This window comes from Emydura macquarii, unplaced genomic scaffold (assembly GCF_026122565.2).
Source record: "Emydura macquarii macquarii isolate MOO-44397 ecotype Brisbane River unplaced genomic scaffold, CSIRO-AGI_Emac_v2 contig_3175, whole genome shotgun sequence".
Classification (NCBI taxonomy): domain Eukaryota; kingdom Metazoa; phylum Chordata; order Testudines; family Chelidae; genus Emydura; species Emydura macquarii.
In genome coordinates, this window is record NW_027133312.1 from 4485 (window position 1) to 28622 (window position 24138).

Below are 24138 nucleotides of genomic sequence, written 5' to 3' on the forward strand. Positions count from 1 at the left end.
GCTGGACAATAAGTTAGCAAAATTTGTGGATGACACAAAATTATGTAGGTTGTTCAAAACCAGAGAAGACTGTGAGGAACTTCAGAGGCATCTAACAAAGACGGTGAATGAACAACATGACTGCAAACCAAATGCAGGGATATGATAGCAGCCTTTAACTACCTGAAAGGGGGTTCCAGGGAGGATGGAGCTAGGCTGTTCTCAGTGGTGGCAGATGACAGAACAAGGAGCAATGGTCTCGAGTTGCAGGGCGGGAGGTCTAGGTTGGACATTAGGAAAAAGTTTTTCACTTGGAGGGTGGTGAAGCACTGGAATGGGTTACCTAGGGAGGTGGTGGAATCTCCATCTTTAGAGGTTTTTAAACTGTGGCTTCACAAAGCCCTGGCTGGGATGATTTAGCTGAGGTTAGTCCTGCTTTGAGCAGGGGTTGGACTAGATACCTCCTGGGGTCCCTTCCAACCCTAGTCTTCTATGATTCTAAGAGAAGGTATTTATCACTTGTATTCAGGGAAACGTGATGGTGTGCACTCGCCTCATGATGCCTCCTGTTGGCTGGGTGCAAACCTACACTGTCTTTCTGCTCACAGTGCCCCATCAGCTGTCGCCCTCATCAGGCGGGTCTTCAGTGGTCAGCCCTCCAGCTAAGTCTCACACACTCTAAACACATGAAGGTCCCTGTCCCAGGGTAACAGAAGCCCAACAGGGCCTATCGCTGAGCCTTTGTTGGTAAGTGCAGTCTGTGTCTGGGCTCAGTTCTCAGCCCCTTCTCGGCTGACTTTAAGCCCGTCCCTGCCCTGTTTTAGAGCACTGCCTCCAGGGCTTTCTCCCTAGAGACTTCGTCCTCAGAAGTTCTCTAGTGTCCCTTTAAATCCTGTCCTTCACTTGTGCCTCTCAACAAGCCTCTCTCCTCCTCAGGGCTTAGGCCTCTTCCCCAGTGGCTGGGGGGGGACCCAGGCCTGACCACTAATCTGGGACCCAACCCAGGATGTACTGCTTTCATGAACAGTTGCTGCTCTTGCTGCAGCTGCATTCCCTGCACTGCTTCCTACTCTGCTCCCTCACTTTAACCTTAGGGTTACAGCCCCAGGGTTCCCTATCTGCACAGGGTTTCTTCCAGGCCTCCCTGCCTGGAGAGACCCTCTGTCTTATCCCTTCTGTTCCCAGCAGGAACTGGCCTGCTTATGCCCTGCAGCACCTTTTAACTGAGCTGGGTGAGCTCTGATTGGCTGCTTCCCTGCAGCCTTTCTAGGCAGGCCTGGAGGACCCACCTTCACTGCTCTTTCACCTGGGGTGAGGTGTGGTAGGACCGCACAGCCTTCAGCAGGGGGCTCAGAGGGCCTGGTTCACCCATCACAGGAAACTTAGAACGATACTGAGTTGCCAGACAACTGGGCATTTGCTGAGAATGGACCTGATCCAATACCCCTGGAAATCAATCCAGGGGGTCTTCCCATTGATTTCAATGAGCTCTGAACCAGGTATTGGGATTATATCTAAAATGGGACATATGGTCACTGCAGCTCCTGAAGCAGAGATTCAGTGATGACTGGTCATTCAAAGACCAGCTCACTCTGCCTGGCCTAGACTTCGCTCAAGCAGAGAGAGATGAAAACTGGCCAGGATTATCACTCTTCCTGGAGAACCAGTGCAGGACAAACCCTCCCAGCTGTTCTCCCTGGACAGAGGAGGAGGAGCACTTTCAGTCAGCAGTTCCTTCTCAGGCAGACTCAGGAGGGAAAAGGGGAGCGGGGTGGAAATTCCCAGTGGCCTCCCCCCATGAAAAGAAATAAAGAATACTAAGCTAGCCATGTGCCCTGGTAGTAGTTTAACCCTGAGGAGAAGAGCTGGTGGTCTGCTGCCCGCTCTGATAACGTCACAGATAATCTCATCGCTCCGTCTCCTCTCCCAAGTATTCTCCTCTTGCTGTCCTCTTCCCCTCTTCTTTGCTTTACACCACTTCAAGTTCTGACCCCTTCTGTCTTTTTCCCCCTCCCAGCCTCCATCTTTCTCCTCCCTCTTTCCTTCTGTTCCCTAAATGTGCATGCACCCGCACATCTCTGATTTCAAACCCCATTTGTCTTTTGCTGCTCTGCTGCACCCTCTGGTGTTTGGGGAAGATGCGCTATTAACTTTTGTTGATTCCTTTGGGGTCATTTTATCCATCTTTCTCCACTCCCAATTTCCTGCTCCTTCTTTCCTCCCTGAAGTTCTTATTTTCCTTTGGCATCCGTTAAGAGATGACACACACACACATATTTACATGGGGAAAAATAACTAAAAAAAAAGCTAGCAGGCTGTAAACTTACCAGTGTTCCTTCCTATACAGATTTCCACAAAAGCTGGTACTGCTTTTTCCCCTGTGACACACTGCACCCCATGTCCAGATTGCAGAGGGGAACATCACAACTGCTGCTTAGCCAGTAGGTCCCCAGTCTGTAGCTGTGCATGGGATTCTTCCGTCCTAAGTGCAGGACTTGGCACTTGTCCTTGTTGAACTTCATCAGGTTTCTTTTGGCCCAATCCTCTAATTTGTCTAGGTCACACTGTATCCTATCCCTACCCTCCAGCATATCTACTGCACCCCCCAGCTTAGTGTCATCTGCAAACTTGCTGAGAGTGCAATCCACCCCATCCTCCAGATCATTAATGAAGATGTTGAATAAAACCAGCCCCAGGACTGACCCCTGGGCACTCCACTTGATCATTAGACATGGAGCCATTGATCACTACTTGTTGAGCCCGATGATCTAGCCAGTTCTCTATCCATTTTATTGTCCATTCATCCAATCCATACTTCTATAACTTGCTGATAAGAATAATGTGAGAGACTGTATCAAAAGCTCTGTTAAAGTCAATGTATATCACATCCACCGCCTTCCCTACATCCACAGAGCCAGTCACCTCATCATAGAAAGCAATCAGGTTGGTCAGGCATGACTTTCCCTCGGTGAATCCATGCTGACTGTTCCCGATCACCTTCCTCTCTTCCAAGTGCTTCTAAGTGCACCACCCATCAGCAACTCACCTCACATTCACCCTGAGTGGTTCAGTTTAACCCTAATTATCTGTTGCCTCCTGAATCTCTCTGGTCAGTGGATCTGCGCTCTGCAATCATCCCTGGAATATCAACCGGGGCCAATTACAGCAACCCAGACTCCTGGTCATTCCCTTGGTTGGATCTTCACCTGGTGCCATGGCCCTGCCGCTGCAGCCCTGCCCAGGCCTAGGTGCTGATGGCAGGGGCCAGCCACACAAGAGCTGACGGCTGGGCTGGGGGTTCCTGCCATTGCTCCTCTTTGTGCAGGCTGGGCCTCCCTCCTTTCTGGATCACCGTGGCCGGTTTTCAGGCAGGTGGATCCTGGCCAGCAGGACTCATCCCTCTCCCTTCTGAGCAGAGCAGAGCCCCCACCGCTCCAGCCAAGAGACCTGTGAGCAGGGTCTCGCCATCACCCGCACAGAGCTGATGTGGGATGGCAGCAGATCACACACACAGACGGTGTCCCCACCCCAACATACACAGCTGGTTTCAGTAGGGAGCCCAGGCAGGATCCCTGCACCTGGGGATTGGGAGCAGCAGCCAGCGCTCTCTTTTTCCTGTGTGCAGAATGAGTGCTGGAGCTCAACTCTCAAACCAACACCTCCCGCTTCCCTCCCCTCTTACTGTATCCCCGCCTCCTTCCTGCTACCCCTGCAGCCACTCGCCTCCTCACCTTCCTCTCGCCTCCTTCATTCCCTGCCCACGTCCCTGCCTCCTCCTCTCCCTCCCTCCCTTTCAATCTCTCTCTAATCCCCCTCCCCCCCCCATGCTCTCAGGTCAGCAGCTGCAGCTCTGGTCCATTTGCTCCACACCCTCAGGAGGGGAGCTCCCCTCTCCGGGCCCATCTCCTCCTCCAGCTGCCCCTCACCCTGGCTACCTGCAGCTGCTAAGGCCACACCTGACCCCTTCCCGTGAGCGATGGCAGCGTCTTCCCCAAGCTGCGGCAGCCCCATCCCCGGAGCAGCACGGGCTTAGTCTGCCCTGGGGGTGGGAGTGCGATCAGGACCAGGACCAGGCAGCTCCTCTCAGCCCTGTGCTGCTGACAATCTCTGACAGGGCTGGGCCGGCTCCTGGGGATCTTTCACCCCCATGATGGTCACAGGGTCAAGTGACCTGCAAACGTATCTCCAAGATCCGCTCATGAACCTCAGTCTGAGCCCTCAGCACCCCTCAGCGTCAGTCCTGGGGCACCAACCTCCCTCCCTTCCCACCTCTGGACCCACCTCAAGCCTAAGGATGTAAAATAGCAAATGGTTAACAGTAAGTATTAGTCTCACCGTTTACAAATTGTGTTAATCTTTTCATTGTTCGCTGCATGCGGGGCTGTGCACATGGAGGGTGAGTGGGGCCATTGCAGGGTGTTGCAGGGTGGGACGATGGGGGGCTGGGATGTGCAGGGATTCAGGGGAGAGCACTGGCGTCTCAGGGCTTTGGCACCATCTGAGCAGGCAGCAGAGTGAGTGAGCCAGGAGGCAGCAGCTGAGGTGCGCCTGGGTGAAGGGTCTGAGGGGGTCAAGCAGTCACGGGGAGTGCCCCCTGTCCAGGGGCAGGGCCAGGAGCACGGCAGGGGGCAGATGGGCTTGGGGGTGGGCAAGGCATGAGGTGCTTTATTGCCCCTTCCTGTGGGCTGGGCGCAGTGGGCAATGTGTGCCAGGGAGAAGACTGGGAAGCCAGGGCAGAGGCACCAGCCCATGTGGCCGAGGTCACGTCCCCTCTTGCTCCCCGGTGCCTGCCTCGCCAGACAAAGCCCACCCCAGGTGCTCGAGCATAGCCCGGGCAGAGCAGAGACCGCCCCTCCCCCCACCCGTCCCTCCCCGGCATGTGTCTTGCTGCACTGGCTGAACAGCCCCTCCACTCCCCAACACAGCCGACTCCCTGCAGGGGAGAGCCACATGGCAGAGGAGCAGCAGCCGCAGCCACGCACCCTGGAGATACCCAGACCCTCCGCCACTCGCCTAGGTGGTGCAGCCGCCGCAGAGCACACTCAGCAGAGGGGATTCTGTTATCCTCGCCCCATGCCAGCGCCACTTACTGGGGAAGCACACAGCATACTGGGGCTACGGATGTAAAATATGTCATTTAAATGTTTAAACGATATTTTTTTAAATCATTTAAACGTTTGTTTAGTTAAATGATATTTTACATCCCTACTCCAGACCCCCAGTTCACCTGTTCCAGTCCTCCTTTCAAATCAGCCCCAACTTGCTGAATCCCCCATGGGTGCATAGAGTTATTCCTAGGTCACCCACTCATGTCAAGCATTCTTAAACCTATGGCTTAGTATGGCTAAGCTAAAATATTACAGGTCTCAGCCTGTAGGCCTTGCGTTTCAGCCATGCTTTACTTAGATGCCTAATACATATTCATCGCTCCTAAATATTTATTAATCCTATACTTCTATAATCCTACAATTTAAATCTATTTAGCACACATTGATTGGATATGATATAGCATATAAATTGACCCTAACATCACATAGCACATTGGAAAATGGATGATAAAATGAACTAATCAGCTACATAAACAATATCTGGGTTAACATGTGTCCTAAAATTCAGCATAAAACTACACAATCATCAGGTGCTGCCATAGTTGAATAAAAATAATTGAATTTATTTGCATATCATCATTCATCATTCACGGAAATTATCACATGACATTTCACAACAAATCAGAAGTTAAACAGGAGAATTATGGGTAGGCTACATCCATAGGTAGGACTGTGGGAGATACACAGCAGTTAGAACTGGCTGAATAAAGCATTCAGTCACAAATACTTTAGTGAATAGAAATGTTGAGTTGAATGTGAAAAAATATTTACAAACCTTGAAGGTTTCCTGAATTTTCACATTAATGGTTTGTAAATCCATAGCCTGCATCATTGGTTATTCTCTTGCTTGCAAAAATTTAATCCAGAAGCAGAAACAATACCATGTGACTTAGGTGGCCAGTCGGAAGTTACAAATACCGGATACTGACTGGTCAGAATGAACTGCTTGCAAACAGCCAATGGGTTGAGAACTGTTCATCCAAACTGTTCAGTGAATACTTATGAATGGTCATTTTTATGAACAGATTCTGATTTCTGTAAATGCCCAATGAACAGAAGTAAGGTCTACATTCACAACCATATTGCAACAATATTAGTCACAAAGAATCTAATACATCAACCCAACTTGTAGCTCAGAAGAACTCTAATAGCTGTAGCCAGAATCGTTAATGGAACCAACACACAATGTTCATAAAGAACAAATGCAAATAGTTTCATTTACTCATGCATTGTAGACATCAGCTATAGGGTATGAAAGTACAAGGCTGACTAAGAAGCTGATACAAAGGTAAACTTCCATGCAGAAAAAATTAGGGGTTAAAATGCAAAGCATTGAAAGTCCATTCATGACTACTGAAAAACTGGCAAAGTGGCTAGAGAAGGAGAAATTATAGTAAGTTAATTATTATTAAAGCCAGCGTTTGAATTTTTTAAAAATAGCTTCTGTTATAGTAACATCCTCATCAGCCAGTTCCCTGAGTTCACTTAGCTTTTTCTGGTAGCCATTTTTTATTTCCTCTATATCTTTTTCCAGTTTTTGCTTCATGGCCTCCTTCAGTTGTTTCAAAGTCTTTTCATCAGGTGAGCCTTCTTTCTTTAATTTCTCATCTAGATTTTTACATTCTTCATCATACTGAGATATCACAGCTCTTATTTTTATTTCCATCTCTTTCTTATAGGATTCTCGAGCATCTTGATTTTTTTCTTTAGGTTTCTCCTGAGCATATTTATACATGTCATTAGTATAATGTGAGCCTCCATTCTGTCGCACCATCTTATCAGTCATTTCAATCAGCTCTGAAATCTGGTCTGCCTGCTGCTGTCCTTTCGCTTTGTTGTTGAAAGCGCAGCATCGATTCCCGCACTTTTTCATCAACATCTGAAGATCTTTGTCATTTAACTCTTTTAAATAATCTTGTAATGTCATATCACCTAAGTCCTCTTTTCTGGTGAACAAGATGATCATGTACTTCACAGCTTCTTCCCCAAAAATGTCTAGTATTCGTTCAACTGTTTTGTTCTCATCTTCAGTGAAACGACTAAGCTGCCTCACCAGAACTATAGCATGGGGTCCTGGGGAGGAGACCACGACACAACGTCCTATTTCATTCATAGTTTTTTTTAAAGAAACTTTTGTGTCAAAAAGCCCAGGAGTGTCAATGACTGCAATATCCCTGCCGTTCCAATCTCTTCTCTTCTTAGTACATTTTACTGTAATGGATTGTGCTGAGATTTTAGACTCAAACCTTCCCTCACCAAGGATGCTGTTTCCCGTTGCACTTATCCCAGCTCCAGTTTTACCCACAAGAACAATCCTTAGTTCGGATTTCTCAGTGCACTGGCTGGCAGCTCCTGGGCCTGGAAGAAGTAAGTTTGACAATGTCATGGTGTACAGATAATAAAGTAACAGTGGGTGTGTTGGGGGATTTCCCTTTCTGTGATTCTAACTGCTGTAAGGCCTCAGTTAATTGGCATGGAAACATTTTGCATTTTGGAGTGAGGTAGCAAAGCAAGGGGTTAGCATTGGCAGCCTGTCACCTCTGGAGGACTCGGTTCAGATCTGAGTGAGTTCTCAAGCACACAGCAGGCTCTGGGCTGCAGTGGGCCAGCTCGGTGATCAGATGTTGTGTCTTGGAGGGATGCTGATCTGGATCCTTACAGGTCTGTTTTGAAATCACTCTTCATGGTGTGGTGCTGCCCCCAGGCCTCATTCGCTCCCTGTCCAGCCTGTGCCCCATGCAGAGAGGAGCAGCAGTCACAAGAACCAGCCCAGCAACGTGGGAGCAGCAGAAAGAGCCGGGGCAGGCTAGAGAATGGGCTCCCTGTCTGGCAGAAGATGCTGAAGGAGTATAATTTGGACCCGACTTTCAGAGAAGTGGAGCACTCCCAGCTCCCCTGGCTTCAGCTGGAGATTTGGGTGCTCAGCACCTCTTAAAATCAGCCCCTTTGTTTGTATGTTTGGGGTGAGAAGGTAAAAAGAGAAAGGAAGGAGACTAGGGAGAGAAAGAAGGGAATAAAAAAGAGAAAAGGGGGAATGGGGCAAATAATTGGGACAGACGGATGAAGGAGAAAAGAGTGAACCATGGGGGCACGGGAAGAAAAACAGGAATGAGGAGAGAAAACAGTGAAGGAAAAGAGGGGAAGGCAGGAAGAAAACACGGTAGGAGAGCAACAGAGAGTAGAAGTTGATGGTGAAAATGCCCCATGCTCACCACAGCACCTCCTGCCACTCTCGGTTGGAGGAGCTGATTAACACACCAGAGGGAATAACTGCAATAGGGCTGCATTGCCCGGCTTTAGAGCCAAATCCCCCCTTCTCCACGGCATGGAGCCCTTGGGCCCTCCATGGGTAGCCAGTCGGCACAGCTGCAGAGGAGCAGTGGAGTCCCACAGAGGAGCCCTCTGGCAGCAACAGCCACAGCATCCCCTGGACTCTTCCCCTCCTATGGGGTGAGCACGGCAACCAGCGAGGTGGGGAGTGACGTGAAGGGAAATGGTGCCTCCGAATGTTCCAGCAAGTGAGGCCATTCACCAGCTGAGTAACAGCCGGGGAGACTGAGTGGCTGAGCAGCCCAGGGAAAGCGGCTCTGGCTGACAGCTGCTGAGTGGAGCAGAATCCCACAGCATCCAGCCAGATGACCCTAGCAACTCCTCTTGTTTTTAACACAATTGCATCCGCCCTTGCTGCTGAGCAAAGAGGCCAACCTGGGGAGTGGGCACTACTGAGCCTTGTGCTAACCTGTTGAATGAGAGGAGATATTTGTGGAGCATGGATCAAACCCCCCATCCACAAAGAATGCCTGGACTAGCGATGTATGGACCTGAGCTCCCATTGCCCACCTTGGGCATCATGCGATTACATTTGGGAAGCCCCAGCAGCCCCTGTGCTGACAAACCGAGAAATGAACGTATCCAAGAATTAAACCATACCCAACTCTCATGCTGACGGCCTCAGAAAAGGCCACTGAAAATGATCTACAGGCATCTTGACCAACCCCCAATCACCTGTGTGGGACCAGGGCCAATAGAAATCTGCACCACGGGTTACTTGGACCAATCAGTGGAAACTAAGTAAGCGTGAAATGGAAAAAGCTTCTCTATATTTCTGGGGAACCATCGCTCTGTATTTCTAACACACTCTTCCCTGTTGTAGCTGAGATGGAAGCAAACCCTGTTCTAGGTGGGTGTCAATCACCCTGTGTGCTTCCTACTTATGAAGGTGCTGTGCCAAGGCTAATTAATGAGGATGACTATGGAAGACCCAATGAATGATAGCTCAGGTGATGGTGCTTTATGAAGAGATGGGAGAGAAAATACAAAAGAGTGAAAACAGCCAGAAATGCGGGGAGGGGAGACACAAAATGGGATGGAGATGGACAGAGTGAGGCACAGACAGAAGGCATCAAGGCCCTTCATCATCAGGGGCTAATGGGGCTCAGCCCCAACAATGACAATCACAAGTGTGAGTGACTGATGCCCTGCAGAGCGCATTGCTGCCTGGGAGCTACTGGGGGGGAAGGAGCTGGTCCACTCTTTGAATGCTGTAGCACATCTTGCTGCCACTACGGTACTCCTGGCCCTGCACACATAGGCTCTGCCTTCACTGCACAGTTAACCTGGGTGACTGGCATCCAGGTCTGAGTGCCCAGGTTAGCCTAGCCCACAGCCGGGTGAGCTAGTCTGGGTTTAAAACACCTCCTAACTCAGGTCAGAAGTTCTGGTGTGTGGATGGTGGGGGGTTGGGGTAACAGCCCAGGGGTAACGGTGCAGTGAAGACAAACCCACAGCCTGCAGGCGGCAGAGAGGGGCACAGAGGAGAGAATACAGGTTTCTGTGGGACTCTTTCATTTAACCATTGCACAGTAGCCCATGTAAGCAGGACATGGGGTGTTTGCACATGCTTCCCAGTGCCTCTGCCCTGCTTTTCCAGACCCAGCTAGAAGTTGGGGCTTTCTGATCTGGGATTTCTGAGCCGCGGGTGGCAGGGGTGAGGTAGGAGGGAAAAGGATTCTGAGCCTGGGCCTGGGTTTGCTGGGTCTGGAGTGTTGCACTTGTCCGTGTTCTGAGCTGAGGGCGTCAGGTGGGAGAAGTTTCAGAGCTGAGGAGAGTGGTTCAAACCATGGAGAAATGGAGTAGGGTGAGCGTAAGCAAGGTCTGAATGAACTCCCCCAGATATCTAGTGCTGAGCTGGGGAAGAAGACTTCATGGACTGACCTTGTTTGCACAGACACGTCCATGCTGCCGAGGTGTGCAGCATGGTGGGGCTGCTTTGTCCAAACGTTCACAGTTGGCAGGTGTTGGATTGCACGTCACTTTGTTATTGGGTGCAGGGGCAATAAAGGGTTGTTAACCTGCGTGTGTGACTCTAGGGCACCAGAACTGTGCTTAGCATGTCGTGACTGAGGGGTTCACCCTCCACTGAACTGCACTCACTAAGCAGGGTGTAGGGGTGCCAAAGCCAAGGAATGATGAGAGAGGGTGGCTGTGGGTTTTGCTTACAGGCCCCAGGCAGAAGCTGATCCTTCTTGTCTTGACTGTATAATGACAGAGCTGACTAAGTTCTGTTCTACACTTACCTGGCGATTTGATGGGAGTTACGTAAGTTACTCTGCATAGCTTGCGTAACTCCTGTCGACTGCTGTGCTTCCCTTCTGTGCCGTGTCTTCAGTACACTGTGCCACTTGAGGACTTCTGGATCAACTGAGCGGGACTTTACTGCCGGCTCAATTGATCCAGATCGGTCGATCAGACGGCTTAACTGATAACTGGGTCTAAGCATTAGACTTGCTGTGGACAATATCTCTGATGCAAGAAACTGCCCAGCCTGCCCTAGCAGTGAGGCTCCCGCACTAACCTGGAGTCACTGGGAGCTGTGTTAAGTGGTGGGACGTCCCAGAGGTTGCATTGGAGCAAGTGGCTGGTGAAGTGAGCGGGTGGTGGAGCAGCTGACTAGTGGTGTGCGGAAAGTGCCCCTCCTGGTGGGAGGTGAACTTGCACCTCTGAACTCTGGGTCTTCACTGACCAAGAACAACGACTGTGGGTGGGGTGTGGCGGAGGGAGTGGGGAGGAGCACACTGACGGAATTTTTGTTTGTTGGACTTTCTCACTGCAAGGTGAGAACCTGAGGCAAAGGACACTGCCCAAAGCATTCTGTTGCTTTGCTCCTAGTTTTACGTGTCGGAATCATGCTGGTGGTGTTTTCCCAAATGAATGCTGGGTTACTTTCCCTTGTTTATTAAACATTTCTTTTCTACACACGGACGTAGCGCTTGCGAGAGGGGTTTAATTCCCCCCTCCCCCAGTCAGTCAGATTGCAGCTAAAGTCCCGTGGTTTACCATCCAGAGCAGCAGCAGAAGCCACGCTGTAAAGAGCAGAGACACTTGGAATCTGCTTCTTGAGTTACTTTTGTCCCCCCGTTCCCCACCACCACCCCTTTGGGGAAAGTCTCGAGTCCTTTCCCCCTCTCTCTCTCCAAGAGTGTGGGGTCCCCCTGGATAGTTTCCTTGCAGGAGACTAAGAGGGCAGGGTTTAGTCCATGCCAGGCAAGCCCAGCCCAGCTAGTGTGGGAGCCCCAGAGCAGCTGGTGAGCAGCGTATGCTGGGATGCTCCCTGTGTCTCAGGCAGCTGCTGTGGCACTGGCCATAGGACTTTCACTCCGGCGGCCAGAGCCAGTCTGTAAGACACCGCCGGGTGCAGCAGTGGCACCAACCACCCCCGATGATCCTGCCCTAGGGGCGCCCCAGGGCAGTGGGCAAAGTGGGGCTTCCTCACCGTGTGGCAGGAGGAGGAGGAGGATACTGCGGGCAGGGCATCTGGCAGCACAAAAGAACTGTGAAGGGCCCGGCCGGGACCCCTGCCCCCAGGCCAGCACCCAGGGTCTGGCCCCTTCTCCCCATTCGTCTGCCACTGGTATATTGATTGCCACACCATAAATAGAATCATAGAATCATACGGCTGGAAGGGACCTCGAGAGGTCATCTAGTCCAGTCCCCTGCTCTCATGGCAGGACTAAGTAATATCTAGACAATCCCTTAAAGGGTTTTTGTCTAACCTGCTCTGAAAAATCTCCAGTGATGGAGATTCCACAACCTCCCTAGGCAATTATTCCAGTGATTAACGACCCTGACAGTTAGGAAGTTTTTCCTAATGTCCAACCTAAACCTCCCTTGCTGCAGTTTAAGCCCGTTGCTTCTTGTCCTGTCCTCAGAGGTTAAGAAGAACAATTTTTCACTCTCTTCCTTGTAACAACCTTTTATGTACTTGAGAGCTGCTATCATGTCCCCTCTCAGTCTGATCTTCTCCAAGCTAAACAAACCCAATTCTTTCAGTCTTGCCTCATAGGTCATGTTTTCTAGACCTTTCATCATTTTTGTTGCTCTTCTCTGGACTTTCTGCAATTTGTCCACATCTTTCCTGAAATGTGGCACCGAGAACTGGACACAATACTCCAGTTGAGGCCTAATCAGCGCGGAGTAGAGTGGAGGAATTACTGCTCGTATCTTACTTACAACACTCCTGCTAATACATCCCAGAATCATGTTCACTTTTTTTGCAACAGCATTACACTGTTGACTTGTATTTAGCTTGTTGTCCACTATGATCCCCAGATCCCTTACCGCAGCACTCCTTCCTAGGCTGTCATTTCCCATTCTGTACGCGTGCAACTGATTGTTCCTTCCTAAGTGGAGTACTTTTTGTCCTTTTTGAATTTCTTCCTGTTTACCTTAGACCAACTCTCCAGTTTTCCAGATCATTCTGAATTATAATCCTATCCTCCAAAGCACTTGTAACCCCTCCCAGCTTGGTATCGTCTGCAAACTTAATAAGTGTAATTTCTATGCATTTCTCTAAATCATTGATGAAAATATTGAACACAACCAGACCTAGAACTGAACCCTGTGAAACCCCACTCATTATGCCCTTCCAGCATGACTGTGAACTATTGGTAACTACTCTCTGGGAATGGTTTTCCAACCAGTTTTGCACCCACCTTATAGTAGCTCCATCTAGGTTGCATTCCCTAGTTTGTTTAAGAGAAGGTCATACGGGACAGTATCAAAAGCCTTTCTAAAGACCAGATATACCACATCTACCGCCTCCCCCCTATCACAAGGCTTGTTACCCTGCCAAAGAAAGCTATTAGGTTGGTTTGACATGATTTGTTCTTGACAAATCAATGCTGACTGTTACTTATTACTTTATTATCTTCTAGATGTTTGCAAATTGATTGCTTAATTATTTGTTCCATTATCTTTCCGAGTACAGAAGTTAAGCTGACTGGTGCACTGTATTTGACCAGCACATCTTGCCTGGAATACAAGATACCTTGAACTCTTTGCTGGGGAGCTGGTGGTTCTCAGTTTCAGATCTTCAAAACAGATACTACCAGATCACTCTAGGAGCAGAAGATAAGGAGAAGACCGCCTTCATCTGTCCATTAGGTTTCTATCAGTTTGAACGCATGCCCCAAAGAATTTCCGGAGCACCTGTCATGTTTCAATGTCTTATGGAGAAAGTTGTGGCAGACAAGAACTTCCTGCAAGGCTCAGTTTATTTGGATGAGCTGACTGTGTTTGGAAGAACTTTGGAGGAACATGAAGAAAGATTTCAGTAAGTGCTAGATCGGTTGGAAGCCTGTGGACTGAACCTTTCAACTAATAAATGACTGTTCTGTAGAACATCAGTCAAATATGTGGGTCACATTGTGTCCTAAGAATGTGTGAGTACCAATCCAGATCAAATAGAAGCACTCACTATCTGACCGCATCCACATAGTTACAGAGAGCTCAAGATCTGTCTAGGATTTAGTGGCTAATATCACGTTAGTGAAGAATTATGCTACCATCATAAAGCCTCTGAATGATCTCACCAGAGGATACCCATCCAGCAAGAACAAATCTAGGACCAAGGGGAAGAGGAGGTCTCCAGAGCCTCCTGAGCAGAGACATTGTGGCCCCTCAGAAAAATTTGGAACCAGATGGGACGAGAGATGTGAAAAGGCTTTTCAATAAATCATTCATTGCCTAGCTCATGCTCCAGTCCTAGTCTTTGCTGACCGAAGGAAGCCTTTTATCCTCCATGCAGATGCCAGTTTGGAGGGTTTGGGAGAAGTCCTACACCAGGGAGTTGAAGGTAAACGTAAACCTGTGAACCTTGCCAGCCGAGGACTGTCTGATAGCGAGACTCACTGCCCTGTTCACAAGTTGGAGTTCTCGGCCTTGAAATGGGCTATCACTGAGAAGTTTCGAGATACTGATATGATGCTCAGTTTCACGTGTGGACAGACAACAATCCGCTGACTTACGTATTAACAAGTACCAACTGGATGCTACAGGGCAGAGATGGGTGGCCACTTTGGCTAGCTACGAGATCAGCATTCAGCATCGATCAGAGAGAAGCAATGTGGATGCACTGCCCCAGCATCCACAGACATCAGAAAGTGCTGTGATTCCTACAGCTGGAGTGACAACCATTTGTACTGAATCATCAAGAGTCAAAGGCACATGAGAATCTTCATGGTTGTGTTGTAGAACCTTTGGGCCTGCCCTCGAAAGTGTGCCATTAGCCACGATACACTATGTTGTGTTGGACCAGTCTTCATTGCCTAGCCTCACTGCTGTAGACTGGCAAGAAGCCCAAATGCAAAATAACAATGTTTGTGAAACAATGCTTGCTAAAAAGGAGGGCCAAAATCCAGCTGCAAATATTCCATCCACCCCTGAGGGTAAACGACTATTGAGAAAATGGAGCAAACTAAAACGGATTCAAAGAGAGCTGCACCAAATCACAGCAGATCCTTTACAAAATGAATGGACACAACTAGTACTACCAAAAAATACACAGCCCTGGTCATGAGGGCCCTGCATGATGGCTTTGGACATTTGGGAATGGACTGAACATTGGAACTTACTCATAGCATGTTCTGTGGGCCCTGGATGGCTGAGGCCATTCGCAGGAAATATGAAACATTCACTCCGTGTATTCAGAGGAAAACTCTGCCCACTAGGGCTGTACACCTGGAGAATATCTCCACTGGCAAACCTTTGGAGCTGGTATGCATTGATACTGGACGGTAAACTAGCTAAATTAACAACAGCCTGCATTTTAAGCATATAATTTATGCCCAAAATAGCTGCTTCTGCAGCATATGCCAAACCAGAAATTCCTGTTTATGTATTCCTAACAATGTGTAAGTAAGGGGATATCTACACTGGAACCTTCAAACTCTTAACTTCTGCTGGTGATTTTTTTTAACATGACCGTTGCAGGTACTAAGCGGTCATCAATCAATGATATAGTGGCACCAGTATTTACAAGCGTTTGCTGTCTGTAAGCCCCCTGTTCAAAATCACCTAGATAGTAGCTCATCCCAATGTATTAGATATTAAAGGTGTCACATGTATCAGGGGACGCGGGGATGCCCCCCTCCCCACACACACCATGCCTCCAAGGGCTTCTCCTCAGGAGGTGGGGTCGGCCATTGACCCTCATCAGCACATTTCTCTGCAGTGTGACTCTTTTTTTCTTTTTGAGTGGTCAGCCAGATGTTTATTCGATTTGCCGTCAATTAGGGCTTTAGGGGCATATTGGAGAGCTCAATTCCACAGACCCAGCGCAGGGGCTGATCCTTCCATGGCTGCGTTCTCAGCCGCACCCTCTGTTAACTCCCTCGGGGACTAAACCACCTTCCTTGCTCTCTTGATTGTGAAAGATGATCTGGGCAGCCACATTTCCTCCCATTTGTGCAGCAGCTTTCCCTTTGTGCTCACCAGGAAATGAGCTTGCCGAACTCTCTGTAACATGCCTCCCACGTCATAGCTGGTAAATTCCGAGTACCCAAAGCAATTTTTACTCTTCTATGAAACGAGTGGGAAAGTCTGTGTCCATAAGGGCTTCACCTTCCTCCTAATGCCCACAGCTTGCCATAGGATCTTTTTACGCTGTAAATAGGCATCAGGGTGTCCCCCCAGGGCTTGTCACTCCACTTGAAAGCGCACCTCAGTATGCTTACCAGGGTCTACTACTTCAGTAACATTTTTAACAAGGGTGTCTTTTTGTGCTCCATCTTCCCTTTGTGTATTTACAGGAAGTCCCAAGAAGGTGTCTAATGGGAGACATTTCCTTAAGAGCAAGGCATAATCACTGTAATTTGGCTGAGACACTGTGGTAAACTGTGCAGATTAGGCCACCACATTGTCAGGAGTAATATTCCCTAAGGCTTTTTTTAGTGCCTGCGCTTGCTCAGGTCTCAGTATCTTACTCACGGGGGTGGTAGTGCAAGTGGTGCTTTTCTTCTTCCCATTTTTATTTTCATTAGTTTTTGTCTTTGTTTCTATAATTACAGATGCCTTGGGTGCACTAGCCTGTGGCACATTATCCTTGCCAGCTGTTTTACTATCTGCCTGAGAGGAGCATAGGGAGGAGGACGTCTTACGCCCTGAGCTGACTTGATCTTATCCCACAAGCCTCTGCACAGCAGAGGGCAGACAAACCAAAGTCCTGCATACCAACACTCTCTGCACTGCCAAGATCTCTGTCTGCTGCATGGCAGCAATAATTCCCTGAGCAGCAGCCAGTCGCTGTGTACACTGAGACAACTCTTGCTGACAGACTGCATGGGTCTGACCCCCAGGCTCACTAAGGTCCCTCTTTTTGTCATCCAGGACAACGCGTACCACAACTTACACATCCTTACATTTCGCTTCCCAGATGTGAGCTGTTTTTTCCCACTGTTTAACCTTTTCTTGGTACATTTTTACATCACGTTGAGAGGTAGAAAGCAAAGTGGCCTGGGTTAAGCAGTGAGATACAGCAGAATCATGCTGTGTTTTCACTTTCTGTATTTGACTTTGGTGTGCCATCAGCTGTTTATTTAGCTCCTTGGGTTTTTTGGCTAACTTTTAAACTTTTTATTAAGGGATTTAGACACTGATAAAGTCCAGGCAAAGCAGCCAAGTGAGTTGTTTTTTTTTATGATCAGGGACAGGCTTTGTGTTTATGAATTGTTCCCACTGGAGCATTAAGTCTGCATATGTCGTTTTACCCTTAAATGCTCCTCCAGACCATGGATCTTTTCCCAAGTAATTTACAAAAACTTCTATATCCAAGACTGGTTCTAGTGAAAGGAGGGCAGGAATGGCTACCCCTCGACTGCCTGACTCACAACACATTCCCGCAGAGGACGTAATGCCCTGCTCCTGAAGCCAGATACAACTTCACGGAGAACTGTGCCAGACAGGTTGATTCCCTGCTGACACGCAGTGAAAGAAACCCTTGCACTGTACACCTCAAAGACCATCCCACTCACAGCTGCTCGAGCCCACCCAGCAAGGGCGCCAATTGTTGATACTGGACACTTAAAGTTCAGTGCGGATACCAGTGAGACATGGCACACCTGATTTGCAGATCAATAAGGTTTAATGTACAAGGTTTTTTATAAATATACTAGTTAAATACAAAGCCTAAAATTAACTACAATATGTTATACTTATTAAACCTGGAGAGCTAAGCAGTCACACAGAAGGCTGTGTACGGGAACAGATTTCTTCAGGGGCCCCACCAGGGAATCAGTGGATCCTCTGGTCCGACTGGCAGCACCTCCTGTGGAATCAGGCATTGATGGAGCACGCCCCTTTGCTTACGTGATGACTTTTTATATATTTTATATGTAATTTCTATTTTATTACTTATTTTTAATTATTATATATTTTATTACTTACATTGGCTTTTTACTTTTAATTGCATTTTATTTTTACTATGATAATTAGGGTCGTTAAAACAACAGCTGGTGATAGGACAGGTGGTGAGAAAAAATATTCCCAAATAACAACAATGGAGGAGATGGATGAAAGCCGGGTACTTGAGGCATAATTACAACCATTGAGTAGGAGGTGATAATGGGTGATCAGAGGCAATTACTTCTTGTAATGAGATAACCATTCCAAGTCCCGATTCAGATCCAGTTTGATTGTGTCAAGTTTGCAGATGAGTTCAAGCTCTGCAGTTTCTCGCTGAAGTCTGTTTTTGAAGTTTTTTGTAGAAGTATGGCAACTTTCAAGTCAGTGACAGAGTGTCCTGGGAGATTGAAGTGCTCTCCGACTGGTTTATGGATGTTATTATTTTTTATGTCTGATTTGTGTCCATTTATTCTTTTGCGTAGTGACAGTCCGGTTTGGCCAATGTATATGGCAGGGGGCACTGCTGGCACATGATGGCACATATTACATTAGTAGATGTGCGGGTGAATGAGCCCTTTATGGAGTGGGTGATGTGGTTAGGACCAGTGATGGTGTGACTAGAGTCGATGTGTGGGCAGAGCTGGCAACGGGGTTTGTTGCAGGGATAGGTTCCTGGGTTAATGTTCTTGTTGTATGGTTTACAGTTGCTGGTAAGTATTTGCTTCAGGTTGAGGGGCTGTCTGTAAGCAAGGATATGTCTGCCTCCCACGGCTTGAGTGAGTGAGGGATCATCTGCTAGGATAGATTGTAGATCCTTAATGATGTGTTGGAGAGATTTTAACTGGAGACTGTAGGTGATGGCCAGTAGTGTTCTGTTTTTATCCATGGTTGTCACTTCCCTTGGATAGGTATATGTTGCCTCCTGTATATGTTGCCTCCTGTATGATTTCTATTACTTGCATCTGAGGAAGTGGGTTACAACCCACGAAAGCTTATGCCTGCTGAAATTAAACTTGTTAGGCCTGGTCTACACTGGTGGTTTAATTCAAATTAAAGTCCCTTAATTCGAATTAACTACTCCCGCATCTACACTTGCGCATTGTTAATTCGAATTAAGAAGCCTTTAAAATCGAATTAATAAAACCACCTCTGCAAGTGGATTAGTGCCTGAAGCGCATCAGTTAATTCACATTAGTGTGAGTGTGGACACAATGGGACTTAATTCGAATTAATTGGCCTCCAGACTGTATCCCGTGATGCCCCATTTCAGTACCCTCCCCCAAAGCAGCCCCAGGAAGATTTAAATCTTCATTTCCTGCGGTGAATAGGTTTAAAATCCAAGCTGCGATCACCCCCCAACACACACACAACAAACCCTTTGCAGTTTGTCTCTTTAAGGGTTTGAAAGATTTCACCACCCCCATCCCTGTGTGGTGAATGCGTTTTAACTGCCCAGCAAGCCCTTTGCAGTTTGTCCCTTTAAGATTTGTCCTTTTGAAAGTTTAGCCCTTTAAAGTTTGTCCCTTTGAAAGATTTCACCACCTATCCCCCTCCCCGCATAGTGAATGCGTTTTAAATGCCAGCCGTGAGAGGAAATTCTTTGCTACATTGTTTCAGTGGCCAATCATGGAAATTGATACTTTCTTAAGAGTTTATTCACAGTGCTACATGTGGATACATGATATCATGCTTTCCATCACTGAAATGGAAACATTTGTATCACTGTATTAATATACTAACTGATTCTGCTGTTATTTATCTTACATTCTACAGACACCTGTAGAATCAAAATCAAAGTCAAGCAATATACAGGGGGGGGGGGGGGGGGCATAAAAGGCAAACAGCATACAGTTCTAAAGTAATCCAGGATAAGCTGTGATGTATTTGTCACGGTCAAAATGAGAGCATAGTTCAGCTGGCTCCATGTGCCTGCAGCAATGGAGTAAAAAACAGCATGAAAATCCTTTTCCTGTTTGTTTGGGGGTGGGGGAAGCAACACTGCATTCTGGGATGATGACACTCATCACAACAGCCTCTATGGTTAGTTGCACTGTGGGATAGCTTCCCACATTGCACTGCTTTCTAATTCGAATTAAGGCTGGCCAGTGTGGACGCAAGAAACCAGCACAAACACTGTAGTGTGGACAGTCTGCAGCGCTTTCTATAAATCGCTTTCTGTAATTCGAATTAAGCTAATTCGAAGTAGTGCTGCAGTGTAGACAAAGCCTTGGTCTTTAAAGTGCTACAGAACTCTTGGGGTTTTTTTTTTTTTTTTTTTTTAAGGAGTTATGTATATACATTGATAATTATGTTCTTAGTGTCTGTGTCTTGGGACTGGTCACCAGGAAAGGGGAAAAGCAGGTTTTATGTCAGATAATAAATGTTTATCTGCCTGTCTGTTTACATGTAAATAAGTATTGTATGGCTCACAGTGCATCTCCTCTCACCAGTCTGAACTGAATGATAATGAAGGATTGTGAAAACTTCACGGAGAGAAAACTAACCGGAAGAGTAAATGGCTGGGGGTGGGTGGAGGAACACATGCTACCTTGAGGTGCACACCCAAAGTTTGTTTTTGTATATTTGGGTGGACAAAAGACAATCCATCATCCTCCACCTAGGAAGTAAATGGACAATGAGTTTGGTTCATGGGAGTGAGATCTGAACCAGGGTTGGCTGGTGAGAACTTCGTGTGAGATAAGCGTCTTCAGATGAGAGGGTCACTTGGTTGGTTAGTCGCTGTAAAGTCTCCAGGGTTGTTGTTAGTTTCTAGACAGTGTGTTGTGATCTTGTTTTGTATGTAACCGTTTGTTTCCAATATTTTTACTCGCTATCACTTGAATCTCTGGTCTCTGATGATCAGCTTATTTGTGTTTTCACGCTAAGTATCTCAGTGCTGTGTGTTCAGCACAGCTGTGTTCTAAGGTCCCACTAATACACTGGGGCAAACTGTTCCTTTGGAAGCCGCCGGCCTGGTAACTCTGTGAGCGTTCAGTAGGTCTGCGCTGGACAATGTCAGGGACATTCGGAGGGGTCAGGAGTTGGTGGGTGCCTCTTACCATATACGCAGAGCGAGCAAGGCCTGCGGGTGCCCAGGAAGCAGGGTTTGTGCTGGCAGAGGCTGGTGGGTCTAGGGCACTGACAACACTTCCTCACGCTACGGGCAGGTGGTGGTGAGCTGCCTCCCAACCCTGGGTATCTCTGAGGAGCGTCGCACTGTCCAACATGAAACCGTTTCACAGAAGGAGCTGGGTTTGCCATATAGAGACCTCAGCCTGCTCAGTACAGGGGCAAACACACCACTGAAAATTCTTTTAACCTTTTCTTAAAGACACAGAAAAGGAAAAACAGTTAAAGCCTTTGAAATGTGAAGGGTTAAGTCAGGCTTTCGTTTTAACAACATCCCTTTCCCCCTTTCCCTTTAGCTGGAGAGATCTTTAGAAAGACGCCCACCCCCCTTGCCTGCCAATCTCTAGATGGTATTAAGGAAGGTAACAACATAAGTGTGGCCAGACTGGGTTAGACCAATGGTCCATCTAGCCCAAGATCCTGTCTTCCGACAGTGGCCAATGCCAGGTGCTTCAGAGGTAATGAACAGAACAGGGCAATTATTGAGTGACCCATCCCTTGTCATCCAGTCCCAGCTTCTGGCAGTCAGAGGTTTAGGGTCACCCAGACCATGGGATTGTGTCCCTGACCATCATGGCTAATTGCCATTGATGGACCTCTCATGAGAGGACCTTCCCTCTTATTCCATGACCGCTTACTTTGCTTAAGAGCCTTTGGTGAAGAGCATTGTCAAAGGCTTTCTGAAAGTCCAAGTACATTATGTCAACTGGATCACTCTTGTTCACATGCGTGCCAACACCCTCAAAGAATTCCGATAGATTGGTGAGGCATGATTTCCTTTTATAAAAGCCATGTTGATTTTTTCAAAACATATTGTGTTTATCTATGTGTCCGACAATTCTTTTCTTTTCTATAGTTTCAACTAATTTGCCTGATATTGAAGTTAGGCTCACCGGCCTGTATTTGCCAGGGTTGCCTCTGGTAGCTTGCTAGCTTTTGTGTAAATTGACGTTACCTTCAGTTATATTGCCCTGTCCAATGTGTCTACTTTCCTCCTGATTCATTTTTAGTTTAAAAGTTTTGAGATCAACTTGAATGATAGTTCCTGTAATCTAGTTACTTCATTGAGTTTATACTTGGTTATCTGATACTATGTCTAAATTTAGCTGCTAAATGATGTTAATGCTTCGCTACTAGTCAGTCTTAATTAGAGTAACCAACCTGCTGAAGTTGTTAAGTAATTAAATGAATATCAGTGTCATTAATAGTCTTAGCTTTTTAACTTTATAATTAGTTTTATAACACTAGTCCATTCAAGAGAGTTAAACAACCATGGTTTCAATGTACTTTATATTTTAGAATTACTCTCCACTCCAGTATCCAAGTCATTAATGAAAACATTGACTACTACCAGACCCAGGAGCGACCCCTATGGGACCCCACCAGGAAAGGAGAGGTCTTAGGGTGACCACCTTTTCAAAAGGCGAAAGTGGCACACGTGCAGGAGCCCCGTCCCTCCGAGGCCCCACGCTCTGTCCAGGCCAGAATCTGGAAATGGGCTGTGGTAAGAGCCACCCAGGGAGCCTGGGCCGCTGTGGGGAGCTCCAGACCCTCCATCCGTCCTTGGCAGGTGGGTGGGGTGCCCAAGAACAGCTCCCGGCCCGTGTCCATGCCCCCCAGGACTGCCCCTGAGGGCTGGATTAAGAGGTAATAACATCTTCAGAAGGTGGTCCATTAAAAGACATTACCTCACCCACCTTGTGTCTCTAAAGCCCAGAGATGTGACACCGATGTTTAGGTGGTGACCTGAGGGAGAGAGACAGCAGTAGCCAGCTGGGACAGATGCTTGGCATAATGTGGGATTCATTCCTTTATCAGGCCTGATGGGTCTGTAACCTCAGAGGAAATTATTTCTGATGTTAAAAAATCATGGTAATAAATAATCCAAACACTCCAGATCTGAACCGGGGAGGGGTTTATTGATGTCTGGGGTCATCCCCCACGGTGGCTTGATGTTAGACTGAGGTCTGGAAAGGACAGACACAAATGCCTGATCCGGATCAAATCTGTTTTTATTAAACTATAAAACTACTGCAACATGATTTAATGAAAACTCAGAGTAAATGAACACACAGAGAATGGACTAGAATACACTGTGTGTGGATGCAGCCATCATCAAATAAAGCTTGTCTCGTTACATACAGTGGTTATTAAACGCAGATTGTTATAAATAGAGCCATGAGTTATTGATTACAGGCTATAATGGCATAACAAGCTAATAGAAGGTAGGGTGTAAACTGAAGTCAGTTCAATAAAAGTGGTGTAAGTCAGAGGAGAATCAGGCTTATTGAATCCTAAAAGAAAATGTTATACAAACAAGAAGAGACACCAATCCTGAATCACGGCTAAGATGCATGCTTTGGTTAAACAGGCTATTTCATTTTCATGGTAAGCTGCCGTCAGTTTTTTTATTTTAACCAGCTATTAACAATATCCCTTGCTCCTTTCACAAATTTTTTGAATGCAGACTGTTTTTCTTTACGCTGCTTGTACATATCCTTCTCTCCTGGCAGCAGAGCCTCCTTATTGGTAATCTTTCTTATTATCTCAGCTACTTCCCTCACTTCCTTCAGGGATTTTATTCTTTCTTGGTACCCAGGCTTTAGTTCCTGTTCTTCCGACATGATCAGCAGGTCAATGTATTCCGGAGTGGACAGCGGGTTGGGTTTCAAAGCAATCGCTTGCAGACGTTGGAGGCTGCGAGATGATTGATCAATAAGCTCCATTAATATCTCTTCCACCTCAGCGTATTCCTGAGACAGCTTCTCAACCACATTCTCTGTCGATAACACCTCACCAGATGCCTTCTCATACTTTTCTTTCAGTTGTGCATAGGTCTGTTTCTCTTTTACTACTTTATATTCAAACTTGTACTTTTGATTGAAATGAACGTTCCAGAAACATTTACCAGGGCAAACAGTGCAATTTCCTGTACTCTGATCTATAGCTGCACACCCCCGCTTACGATCATCATTAGGGATTGCACAGGGATAGTGACATGTAAAGTGACACCGTTGGCAATTTGTTATATAGTTACCTGTACCAGAGATGTCCTCCTTCACTGCCACTGTTTTCTCTACCTCATACTCAAAGTCTTTATTGGCTTCCATATCATCCTTGTGCTGTTCCAGAGCTTCCTGTGTCTTTCTCAGTTCCTCTAGCTTCATCAGGCCAGCTTTGATTTGTGGCTGCAGCCCTTCCACGGCCGTCTCCAGCATCTTCCGTTCTCTGAGAACTTCCTGTG

At 47.3% G+C, this 24138-nt stretch overlaps 1 protein-coding gene across 1 annotated transcript; it reads right to left on the reverse strand.

The window, feature by feature from the left end:
- Positions 1-6495: 6495 nt before the first annotated feature.
- Positions 6496-24112, reverse strand: LOC137142142 (GTPase IMAP family member 7-like). Its single transcript, XM_067531375.1, has 3 exons — positions 23932-24112; positions 23377-23835; positions 6496-7445 (listed from the first exon to the last, which is right to left on the reverse strand). Exons 1-3 carry the CDS (start codon positions 24110-24112, stop codon positions 6496-6498), a joined length of 1590 nt encoding a protein of 529 aa, XP_067387476.1.
- Between the last annotated feature and the right edge of the window lie 26 nt (positions 24113-24138).

Coding starts and splice junctions, on each gene's coding strand:
- LOC137142142 (XM_067531375.1), bottom strand. CDS start 24,112: ATGCTGGAGACGGCCGTGGAAGGGCTGCAGCCACAAATCAAAGCTGGC. Junction 23,836..23,931: donor GGAGGACATCTCTGGTACAG/GTAACTATATAA, acceptor GTGCAGCTATAG/ATCAGAGTACAGGAAATTGC. Junction 7,446..23,376: donor GAAGGATATGTACAAGCAGC/GTAAAGAAAAAC, acceptor TACTTCTTCCAG/GCCCAGGAGCTGCCAGCCAG.